At 41.2% G+C, this 12,645-nt stretch overlaps 1 protein-coding gene across 28 annotated transcripts in view; it reads right to left on the bottom strand.

The window, feature by feature from the left end:
• The window catches only part of dmd (dystrophin), a 470,394-nt gene that overhangs the window by 42,933 nt on the left and 414,816 nt on the right, over nucleotides 1-12,645 (bottom strand). For all 28 annotated transcript variants that reach the window (XM_039793552.1, XM_039793539.1, XM_039793558.1 and 25 more), the window contains 2 exons: nucleotides 5,206-5,267; nucleotides 4,866-4,940 (listed from right to left, as the gene is read on the bottom strand). In XM_039793552.1, the coding sequence (XP_039649486.1) occupies nucleotides 4,866-4,940; nucleotides 5,206-5,267 (137 nt within the window). The remainder of the gene's footprint in view (nucleotides 1-4,865; nucleotides 4,941-5,205; nucleotides 5,268-12,645) is intronic.

The following is a 12,645-nucleotide window of genomic DNA, read 5'->3' as shown; positions in this document are numbered from 1 at the left end:
AAACAGAATGAAGCTAATCATTCGTCAATGATTAACTAGCAGTTCCCCCCAGGGGCAGTGGAGGGAAAACCGTTCCAGTCAACTGTTAAAGAAAAGCGGTGTTTGTGTTGTCTGATTTTCTTCTAGAAAATTGTTTCTCTTCTGCGGATTTGAACACTGGTGCATGTTCTTCAGGATCCTTCAGGATGCTCCCAGGGTACCGAAAATAATCCACTTTGTCCAGAAATGGAGCTATTTCGCACAAGCGCTTGGCGTGCATCCTTCAGCAACTCACGTTGCGGCGGAAGACAAGGGTTTTTGGGTGATCAGGAGCTTATATTCGTCCTCCACCTGGCGGTGGAGTGTAGTGTATTCAGGTTCCAGGAACCAATGGGAAGAATCAGAGTTCTTGAAAGTGTGAACCACATGTCTGCAGCCCCTCCCTCCGGCCATTTTGTGAACTTTCTCCCTATAGTAGTTTGGTGTTCAGGCTGCAACAGTTACCACAGGCCTGATCCGTTTGTTCCGGAATGACCGCATGGTCTTTTGTCTTTCAGAGGCTGATGCTCAGATGAGGCTTTGTCCAAAAGATAATGTTTAACCCACTGTGTGGTTCCAACACTGACCAGTTAGCTGGTGAACCAGCAATCTAACATTAGCCAGCAGCTAAAACCAGTCGTTCACAATATATTTCACATATCACTGTCACCTTTTGGATGTTTTCAACACCGGGGCGGACGGGGTTTGTTGTAACATTACTCAAGGAGGCTGAGAGACGGGTGTTGGTAGGGATTCCCGGGGAGGGGGGGAACTCCGGGACGTCAAGGATGTTCGATTGCCGTTGACGGCAGCAGAAGATCTCCCAGCTACCCAGAATTATCTTCCCCTTCACTTTGCTGTAATCTTAACTAGTTGTGTTGGTGTTTAACCCACCTTTTTTTATGGCCCCCCGTTAAGTCTAGGGTTGCACGATATTGATATAAAAACTGACATTGCAATGTTTTTTTTTTCCTGCAATATATATTGTGATATGAAAAAAGACGTCATAAATAGCTATACTTGGAAATAATAATCTTAAAAATAATCATTCTCGACTACTGGAGGTGATTTTGTAGGGGAGATGTACATTTTCTTATGTGAACCATTCTTTGTTGAACTTTAATGCTTTACAAACACCAAAACAAGTAAGTCAAGTCAAGTAAAGTAGAACTTTATTTGTCCCCAGAGGGGCAAATGGCTTCGGAAGCACTGTGACTACTCTTGTGATGTGATTTTGGAGGGGGAAATTAGGTTAAACACACTGGTTGACTCACACGACACCATTGTATTCATATAATACTATCAATCTAGGCTAAAGTCAATGATAATAATAATGCATGCATGTTGCTTCCTGTAAATTTCACATTTCACAAAACATTTCACAAAACAAAACAAATGTTATTTTATGTAAAAGGTTTTGTTTTGTGAAATGTTGTTTTGTTTTGTGAAATGCTGTAGTGTTTTGTGAAATGTTAAAGTGATGGTTCAGAGTAATTCACCCTAGGGTCCTTTGCACCATGACCTCGACCCCCCCAGAAGCTTTTTTCACCTGGGTCGAACATTGGGAGAGTTAGCTAGAGTAGCTTTATCAGCTGAATAGCTTAGCGCAGGGGTTAATGGACCCACGTTTGTATCTCGTAAGTTACCCCACTAATAATGCCCGAAATGATACCAAACGTCTACAAGTAGTACAAATAGGTTATGCTCTCAGCAGCAGCAGCAACAGAGAGCTGAAGAGAGCAGGCAAGTGTTCATAAACTTCTGGTGTACTTACAAACTTTCCAATCCATCGTTTTATGAGAGCATAACCTATTTGTACTACTTGTAGACGTTTGGTATCATTGCATTATTAGTGGGTAAATTACAAAAGATACAAACGTGGGTCCATTAGCCCCCCGCGCCTAAGCTATTCAGCTGATAACGCCTACTCTAGCTAACTCTCCCAATGTTCGACCCAGCTGAAAAAAGCTTCCGGGGGGGTGTTTGGCTCGAGGTCATGGTGCAAAGGACCCTAGGGTGAATTACTCCGAACCATCACTTTAAAGTGTTTTCTGAAATGCTGTAGTGTTTTGACCTACAGGGCCACTGTAGTTTCAGTGTTTCTCATACATAGGTTCTACCACCCAGTTAGATTGAGACCCGCCCTGGTAAATAAAATCTGAATGACATTATTTTCTTCCAATCAACGATGTAATTTTTTTTTTACAGCGCACACAGACAAGTGACCTCCAGCCCCTCCCCCTCTTGAAGTCTCTTGCCGCGTGCATGACAGCGTCAACACTTCACTTCAGGCTCAGAGGCTATCATTAGTAGTTTGCTGCTGGTGCCGTGCGATTAACTGTACTAATAAAACGTATAAACGCTGTGGCCACACCGCTGTATCTGTATCATCTTTGAGTCTGATTTGTTTAATATGTAAATAGTTATTTCTTTCTAAATTATCTGTTAAGGTTATGTAGTCATTGTTTTCAATAAATAGTTCATACAACTTAGTTTGACTAGTTTATTACTGAACCCAGCCATCACGCACATCCTGCACCACCCACCACCACAAGTAAATTCTCAACCTGTGGGAGTTTTTTCATGTAAACGATTTCTTTGTGAGAGTTGCTCACAATTATCTCAGAGACTTTGTGTCTACTGAACTGAACCACACACAGCGCAAAAGTCCAGACTATTATGGCAGCATTAAAATATATTTTCTAAAAATACATGGCAAAATAGCACAGTTTACACTGCTAAGAGTACATCAGTTTTGTGTGGGTTCAAGCTGTTAGATAAGCTACCTGGCTGTGTATGGTTTGTGGGGGCTGCAAATGTGTGTGTCCTTGCTGCTATAAGCCGCTTTCCGACCAGGTAGTTACAGGAACATATTATAGGAAAAGTCCACTTCTAAGCAGTTCTACTAACTACTCTCCCCCAAAACCGTTTTTTCAATTTTTTCAATGTCATTCGCACTGGCCAGGTGGCCATAGGGACTATAGGAGGGGTAAGGGAGTAGCCTTATGCAAGCACAGCAATGGTCTTTATAGCGTTAAAATCAGAAAACAAATACACCAAAAAGTATGAACTACATACTAAATCTAATGTATATAGCATATTTGTCATAATTTAAACAAGTCTCCCGAAGAGAAACTGGTATCTCTCTCTCCCCCGCCTCTGCTGGCTGCGGTGTGTGTGTGTGTGTGTGTGTGTGTGTGTTGTGATGGCTGGACAGCGAGGATGTCAAGTCCGCAGGGCATGCTTGTGGAGTTTAACTCCAATAAGACAGTTAACCACAGGTTCCCGTTAATCTTATGATGGACATGTGTTGTGATATTTAAACAAACGAACCGTCAATGGCCAAATAAAAGCCTGTTATTTATGAGAGCGGTCTGAGAGACCACCAGCTGACAGCTGGGTTTCTGAGCAGGACATGGCCGAGCGGCGAGCTTGCGGCCAGGGCAGACGCCTGCCGACTGTCGCCTCACTTCGTGGAGTTTCTCACCTCCGAAAACTTTGAAGCAAATTGTCAATTCGGCATCAATTTTCGCAAGACTGCCGATATTCGAAATGTTAACAGTTCATTTCTCGCCTAAAACGTTGTCAGAAGTGAATTTAGTGATGAATAAGATGGCGAAAATTGTTAAAATTGTCCCGTTGTTGGTCTGTCTGTACCGGAAACTCAACCCTCGTTGATCTAGGTCCCTATGCTGAAAAGGGAACCGTGAAAAGACCGTGCTCTGAAGTAGGAGCTGAAAGAGTTACAGGAACTGCAGCCAGAGGGACTTAAAAATCCCCAAATTGGTCCAGTCGGAACATGAGAAAAAAAGAGTTCTAGGAATTTTATGTTCTAGGAACTGCAAAAATCCCTCTGGTCGGAAAGTGGCTATAGAGATGGAAAGTGATGACGCGTTAATGTCCCATCAGCACAAACAAAAGGATTCAGATGCTCTAGGACGTGGGGTTTGATGGTTATAGTACCCCTAAAGAAGTTTTGTTTATACATTATGCAATGTATTTTTTATAACTGTATCAGTGCTATAATTTTTTCATCCTCTCCTTTTACATTAAAGTGTATTTTTGTTGTTTTCTTATACTGCATATACGGTTTTGAAAAATATGGATATTCAAGGATTCTTGCTTTAGTGATTGAAATATTTACACAATGTCTTGTTGTATCCAAAAGAAAAGAGAATTCCAAAAAAGAAGATATTGATATTTATATACCATTATTAAATAAGTAGAAGAAAGTGATAGAAATTGATAAAAAGAAAGAAATACCCACCAAGTCTACTGCTCGGAATAATGTAAGCAAAGGGTTTAAGGAAACAAAAGTAGAAATTCACAGGCGCGCTTCCTTCGACAAATCTGTTAATTTGTATTTTTAGAAAGCCCCCTTAACATAAATAGTGCTTCTGTGCTATAAAGCTGCAGCCAGCTATACGCCCTAAAACATATCACACACATAACAGCTCGTAGGTGGCTCACACTCTTTAGCTCCACTGGCAAGGGGCGAGAAGGATGAGTAAACACACATATGGACAACCACACAGACTGTCACAGCAGCAACAACGCTAGGAGTAGAGAGAAAAAAAAGAGGAGGAAAAAAGAATACATGAAGCAGAAAGTGAAGAAGAGACGATGGAGAAGAAGAATGCGGTGGCAAATGAGGTGAATTTAAAAAAAAGAGACAGAGTTGAAAGAAAAGAAAGAACAAAGGAGGAGTGTAGTAGTGCAGGAACACAGTAAGAGAAACACTCATGAGAGAAGTGTGTACTCGAAGCAAGAGACAAAAACCCTATGTGACACATATTCAGGAGAGGTACAGTATATACATGTAAACTATATTTAGACAGAGTACTTACAGCAGAGAGCTTTCTGCAGGCGCCTGAGCTTCATGGCTGTTCGGTAGGCCGAGAATCGCACATTGTTCAGGTCGGCTAAAGAACGAGAAAGAAGAACGAAGACAAAACAGAGTTAGAGATGAAGAGAAAGGAGATGGTGGACTCAACCTTAGCTCACAGCCTTATAATTTACTCATTTCATCTCGTCATTCAAAGGTGGAATGGATCATGAAGTGATTCCTCATCTTGTATCACAGCAATTTATGACTTTATAATAACATGAGATAAACCTTAATTGATCCCCAGAAACAAAAACAGCAATGAGAAGACATGGGTCAGACACAGAGAATTAGCATCTTACCCAGAGACTGGTAGAGCTCGGCCATCTTGGGATGGTCCCAGCATGTTGTCTGGGTTTGGTGGCTGGAAAGGAACAAAAAGAGACAGAATGATCAGATGCCGAGTTGAGCAAACAGATCATCAGCCTAAGGCTAAGGCGGGAGCTTAGGCGTAATATTTAAGGCGTAATATTTTCATGACCATTTAGCGGACTAAATGGTCATGAAAATATTACGCTAAGCTACATGCTAACGCAAGCCTTCCAACATGCCTGCAATGACAATGCTAATATGCCATGTTAACCCTGTGCGATATAAGCCATTTATTTTCAATCTTTGGTTTGCCTGGTTTCCTTGTGTAATAATGTTTGTATAACCTCAAACCTGTTATGCACAATCAAGGTACAGACATATTTTTTTCAGAATCTTTATTTATTTCAAACACAAATTAATAAAATAAATAAAATATAAAAACACAACCCCCCAAAATGAAAAAAAAAAACAATAAAGTGTTACAAACAATATGTTCAAGATGTCTGTCAAGATATATATGCTGCAGGGATGTCGCATGAATGTATAAAATGTATATGACTATAAAGACAAAAAAAAAACTAAATGGAAATTGAATCTCACAAAAATGTATTGAAATGACACGCGAACAATAATGAACAAGACTTTAAGCTTTTGAAAATTGTTCTCCCAAGTCTTTGCAATCAGGGGAAACAAAAATGAACACTGCAACTAAGACAAATAAAAAACTATTTAGATTTTTTCCCAGAAAAGTTCATTAGCTTTTATCCAAAAAGTTAGTTGTGACACTCATTTACACATCCAGAGGCCTGTACTATGAAGCAAGATCAACATGTCCTGGATCTCTTTCAGTTATCCGGCTTCACCTAACCTAACAACCGCAGTCCCGCAAACTATAATTCTACATAAATATGAAGAACACAAATACGTTTTACAGGCAAAATGCAAGAAGGAAAGCTGGCAAAAAAAAGCTGACGCTGTTTTACGTAAATCACAACGCTTATCCTATCAATATCACTTCCAGTGGTGTAGTGTACGTGATAGTAAGCTCCAGGATTTCTATATAGGCTAACCACTTAAAAATGCCCAATGACACGTAACAACATAGGCTACTTTCCATTATATTTTTGATACATTTTGAATTGTCATCCGTGCTTTTTTCTTAACATCTATAGGCTGAATAAAGGTATTTTTTACCGTAAATTGGTGCATTAAAGTGTATCGGAATGCAGGCAATGAAGTCGTTGAACTTCCCTGGGGGACACCCAGGCCCCCCCACTATGATATGCCCCCCTTCTCCCCCAATGGCGGATTCTGGCGCCAAAATGAATGCTAGTCAGTGGAATGCTAACGGGAGGTGATCTCTTTGTAGCGTCAAAATGGTGCCATAGGAGGTTCGAGTTCTGAAGCGAAGCTTACCCCCTTGGTTGGGTATCGTATGGATTTTAACGACATAAAGCTAACGTTACATGGCAAATGTATTTGTGTGTTAGCCTAGCACTGCTAACTGTAGTCAACAATTATACTAAAAATAACTTTGAGCGTGTTGAACTTTGTTGTATTCTTAACGTTATAGTACTGTTTAGCAATGGTTTAATATCCACCAAGCATTAGCATCAGCCACATACATTTTATACAGTCAATGGCCAACATAGCCCATTGTAATGGGCTGGATTGATGTTGAATTATCATATTAATAAATTAGGTCTCTACAGTTAATTAGTATATAGTCAATTACTGTGTTGCAAAGTGGCATGTAATTAAAGAAAAATTGATTGTCTGTGGCAGAAAAAATGCTGTAAAGACGCTAAATCTCACATGAAAGTCACTAAGTTGGCAATGCTGCTCTTAGGCCAAAAAAACACTTTCATTTCGGCGCCCATGTTATGCAATTAGTCAGTTCACACCTGCGATCAGGAGCAGCCGCGCCGGCCCGCGCGTTACAGCAGTTGTTTCTGTGTCTCCTCTATTTCTTCTATGAGCCCTGAACGAATGTTTCAAGCCAGGTAGGTAATCAAATACAGGAAGGCGACAGCGCAGCCGTACAGACAGAGTGACATACACTTACACACAACCAAACACTCATGGGGGGGGGAGAGAGAGAGAGAGAGAGAAAGAAAGAGAGAGAGAGAGAGAGAGAGAGAGAGAGAGAGAGAGAGAGAGAGAGAGAGAGAGAGAGAGAGAGAGAGATACGTTCTGTAGAGTGTTTTCAAGTTTTTTTGCTGGGTTTCTATGATTGGTCATCTGCTCCAGGCAGGCTAATGAAGCATTATTTTTATTAAGGCTGCTGCCGTGTTTAAATTGTGTCACGTAGCTGCATGCAAAGTCAGCAAAAGCTGTAATCTTGGCTGCCATTGCTGTTATTTCGCCCCAATTTCGGGTCACATTACTGCTGAAACATATCCAGTTGTGTAGTATTTGGTTTCAAAGCCTTTATCTGTGATTTGTTTTGCTGCTTGTAAAGCTATAATCTTGGATGTTATGTAATTTCTCCCCATGTGCTCATTCAAAAGTAAACTCAGATTTGACAGATAGTCTAGCTAGCTGTCTTGATTTACCCTGATCTGAGGAGCAGTTAACCATAGCACTCATAAATCGAGTTTAGAATGCCAAAGCAAAGTAAGCGGAAGGTGAGGGACATCCAACGGATCTTCCTGCGGCACTGGAGCAATCCTCTAAATGAATAGTCGTTGATATAGACTACAGATGTGGAGACTCTTGAGATGCGGAAACGCTGACAAATCAGAGCAGACTGGGCTTTTACCGGAGGGGGGCTTGAAGAGACAGCGGTCCAACAGAACGTCTCAGAAAGAAAAAATTGTTGTTGAACATATAGCATGTAAACATGTTTCAGTAGAAACACAAAATACACTGAAATGAATTTCATTCCCCAAAATGCCACACTAATCCTATCATGTGTGTTTCTCCCCTCCATCTTCTAATCGTAGACAATAACCTGCTGTGGCACAAAATCACAGAGGCGCCATTCTCCCTGCATCACAGAAGTGTATTTGAGGATAAAAAGAAAATGGAAAAGAAGCAGAGAGAGAAAAAGAGATGGCTGCTGTGTCATTCTCAAATCACACATATCTCCTCATGACTTCTGCTCGCCACTCACAGCCTCTATCAACCCCCAACTCTTCCCAAATTTTCTACACATTGCATAGCCTACAGTTGTCTTTGCCGGAAATTTACCTAGACCCAGATGTGTAAACGTCACAATATGTAATTTTCTGCCGCTAGGGGTCTCTCAATCGAAACCATGGTAAACACAGAATTTATGAGGACGTTGTGAAGTTGCATGGGATGTGTGAGTTGTAGTTTTCAATGTTAACCACCATTGCAGATTAAAATGTATCTTTTCACGGACAAGTTAATCTATTTTTTCTTTAAAGATAATTTTTGTGGCTTTTATTGCCTTATTGACAGATTAGGTCATGAAAGTGGGAGAGAGAGGGGAATGACATACAGCAAAGGGCCGCAGATCGGAACCAAACCTGCGGTTGCTGCAACGAGGACTGAGCCTCTGTACATGGGGCCCACGCTCAACCAGGTGAGCTACCCAAGCGAACCAGGTGCGCTAACCATGCGCCTCAAGTTAATCTATTAATGTTTCTGTGTTATGTGAATTTGATTTGTTTTTTGTCCAAGGAAGGCTTTCTTAAGCTGCTTACACATATAGCCGACGGCCGACCGTTGACAGAAAAGCCAGTCGAAATGATGTCTCCCCGTGTTGGTCCAAAAAGTGCCACAGAACACACCAAAAAGACGAGACAAGACGTAATATCTCTATAACAGCAGGCGGCGCTAATCTGTATTGTTGCCCAAGAAATGAAAACCGTCAGTTGATTGGACGAATGCGTCAAATGGGTTTGTTTTCTCCGGAAATTCAAAGCCAGACTGTCATGGCGGCCATTCAGAATACGATCTCATATTGTACTAAAATAGTTCACTGAAACATGTTTCTGAAAACATTTTAAGTGAGAAATAGGCCATGCAGTTGCTGAATCTGTCTTCATTTCAGCTCAACAAAGGTCAGTTTAAAAGATTTTCGTCAGATTTTGAGAGCCTCTAGTCACCTCATTCCGCTCCCCATTTCCGGGTGAGTCCCGACTGCCCTGCCGGCGACTGAACATGTCAGGTCGGCCAAAATGAACGACGACAGCCCCCCAGACTGACGACGGCGCGGGACACACCGAACAGACTCGAGTCAGACTGTCCAGTGGCCGACTGTCCAACGAGATTGGATTCACGAGATTGAGACAAGACTTTAACATTATTTTACAGGAAAACTTCAATGAAGAAATGAGACTGTAAAAATAGTCCTTTATTCAATCGAAAGTCACAAAATGAAAAAGAGCACTGAAAGGTTTCACCATAAACTCAACTGACTGGCTCCTCTCCTGCATAACTAACAGTTACACTGTTACTTATTCTATATGTCTGGTCAGAGAACCAAGGTTACAACATAACTAAGCGCTTTCTGGCAGTAGTTGAGACCAAATGTTTTGTATTTGAATTTGTCATTGCACAGTAGACAGGCAGAAATAAAGCTTATTTTACTATTGTTTCACATTGATTACGTTCTAAAGCACAAAAAAATTACCATTGAATACTCAAGAGATAATTTTGTGAAGACAGATGCTATTTTCTCCACCTCTGCATTTTATTAATTGCACTAAACAAGGAAGTAGGCTACTCTAGTATCGATTTATGACCATATAGGAGGAAGGGAGAACATTTCTCTTTGTTTAATATCATTAAAAGTAAAGTTAGGTTTTGCTGTCCACTTCCCGACTCATTTTAAAAGGAACACGCTGACTTATTGGGAGTTTAGCTTATTCACCGTAACCCCCAGAGTAAGACAAGTCGATACATACCCTTCTCGTGTCCGTGCGTGTTGTAACGCTGTCTGACGGCTCCACCGGTAGCTTAGCCTAGCACAGAACCTGCAGGTAACTGGTTCCAACTAGCCTACTGCTCCGAATAAGTGACAAAATAACGCCAACATGTTCATATTTACATGTTGTGATTTGTAGAGTCACAGTGTGTACAAAAAACAACGTAACATGAGACACAGCCATCTTCTAACCGTAAACAAACCGGGAACTATACTCTCAGACAGGCTTGCTGCAAAGCAAATCATTCCGCCCAAGTACTATATTCTTCCGCCTGAGAATATAGTTCCCGTCAGACAGCCTTACAGCACGCACGTAGATGAGAAGGGTATGTATCGACTTGTCTAACTCTGGGGGTTACGGTGAATAAGCTAAATTCCCAATAAGTCGGCGTGTTCCTTTAACAGAGAAAGAGAGTGGTCTGTGTGAGACAGCGAGAGAGAGAGAGCGGCGGTACTAACTAACGTTTTAACAATAGGTTTTACAGGCAGCTTTTTTCTTCCGCTAATGCTCTGCAAAAGTAAACTCAGAGTCAACTTTGGAGAACAGCCGGGGGATTTTCTATGCTAATTTCAAGGCTGCTGCTTTGCACTTGTGTACTGATATCGCGAGACACTTTTTACCTCAACGAGAAATCTCGTCACGTTTAATCTCGTCACCTCCGCTGCTAAGTAATAAGTAAAAGTAATATTATTTATTTTTTAGGGAGTAATAAGTAAAGAGTACACTTCCTAAGGAACTTACTTCAAGATTTAAGATTCAAGAAGTGTATTGTCATATGCACAGTAAAACAACTTACACCATGCAATGAAAAGCTTACTTTGCATGTATTTGCATTACAGTCTTCTTTACACAACAATACAAAATTAAAGTGAGAAGAAAGGTGGGGGTGGCGGGCGGTATTTTCGGGACCAGGCACTAAGGTTTGTGCTGGCTGAGCTAGTGGGGGGTCTTCTGCCCTCATCCCGACTGAAGTCTATTAGTGCCGGGGAGTAAGGCAGACGGACCGGGGTGCACTAGCTGGCTAACTAAGCATTAGATTATACGACAACCCATACAGCTAACAACACATGGAGAACGTAATTGTGGGTTAGCACACTGCTATTAACCAAAACAATCGTGGTCAAAACAATTGTACTAAAAATAACTTTATGAGCATGTTGACAATTTTGTAACCTTATGACGAACCAAGCACTAGCATAAGCCACTCGTCAACGTAGCACATTGTAGTAAGCTGGATTGGTTGATATTGATGGACGATGATATCGTCCATCGGCACAACCCTAAACTGAAACAACATGTCTTACCAGCAAGGCAATTATGTTTTTTTGTTCAGACTACATCAAATATTTGAAAAGTCCTTCAAGGGAGATGGAGAAGAGCGGAATCTCAGGAAATAGTTTCTAGTGCCTTCCACTTTATATGTCAGATGGTTAATGTCAAGTTATCTGGGTGTTTTTTTACCAGTGACTGCCTCAAACTTGAAAACAAAAACTGGGATGACGACTGTGACAACTCACTCCTCCAGGTTTATTTAATTTTCACAGATATATACAAGGAGTTTGTAGGTAAGTAAGTAGGTAACCAATAGCTCCCTGCAATCCTGGAAATAAATGTGGCTTCTCATTTAGGATGTGTCAATCAATGTGTCTGTGACACTTTTGTCATCAATTTAAATATAATTAAATGCCTATTCAGTGCCAGCTAAATTAAAAAATTAGAGACAAATTGTTGCCGATATGAAGGTGGAAATAAGACAAGAGCTGGAGGTGGAGAAAATTAAGATCTTGTTAGATATGTAAGACCAGGCACAGATTCCCATTTCTTCAGTACAGGTGTGTGTGATCAGGCTTACCTACAGTACACATGAATAGTAGGTGTGCAAAGTGGGCGACCACTGAATACAGTGGCTGTTGAGGGTCAGTGGCAAAAAACACTTTACAGACACTGAGCTTTTTGCTTTATGTTTATTGCTTTATAATTCTAGCCTTAGGCGTGTTGGTACACAACAGCAACCCTCCAAGCTTTTAAAGTAACACATGTCCAGTTGGTCACACACAAGCGCACCTGCAGTTAACCCTTGTCTGAAAAAAGCAGCCAAACAATAATCCATATGCTGTGTTTTTTACTCACATTGCCCTTGGTTTTCTCCCTCCTGCCTCTCTACCACACTCACATTCCAGATAATGATGAGAGGGGTCCCATGGTGAAGAGCTACTTAAAACTCCTCAAAGAGTCTGTGCAAACAGTAGCTCAGTCACTCAGCTCATCATCGGTTTGCTGCTACGAGCCACTCGGACAAATGCTTCTAATAACCATGCAGAATCAAATACACACTGCACCAGGCAAGGGGGCATGAGCCTCCCGTCTCCCGTCTCATGCCCTCTCGCCTGGTACCGTCCCCGAGCTTGCTATGGAAATAGCCTAATAGCTGCTACATGTGAATTTCGCAAACTTACAGGAGCTAAATCGGTCAATAGGAAAATATTGTTTTTCAGCAGATGTGTCAGTTACAACACGATTGAGCTAGTAAAG

Source organism: Perca fluviatilis, chromosome 24, assembly GCF_010015445.1.
Source record: "Perca fluviatilis chromosome 24, GENO_Pfluv_1.0, whole genome shotgun sequence".
Taxonomy (NCBI): domain Eukaryota; kingdom Metazoa; phylum Chordata; class Actinopteri; order Perciformes; family Percidae; genus Perca; species Perca fluviatilis.
The sequence above is the reverse complement of the archived record's forward strand: the minus strand, read 5'-3'. Positions and strand labels throughout refer to the sequence as shown.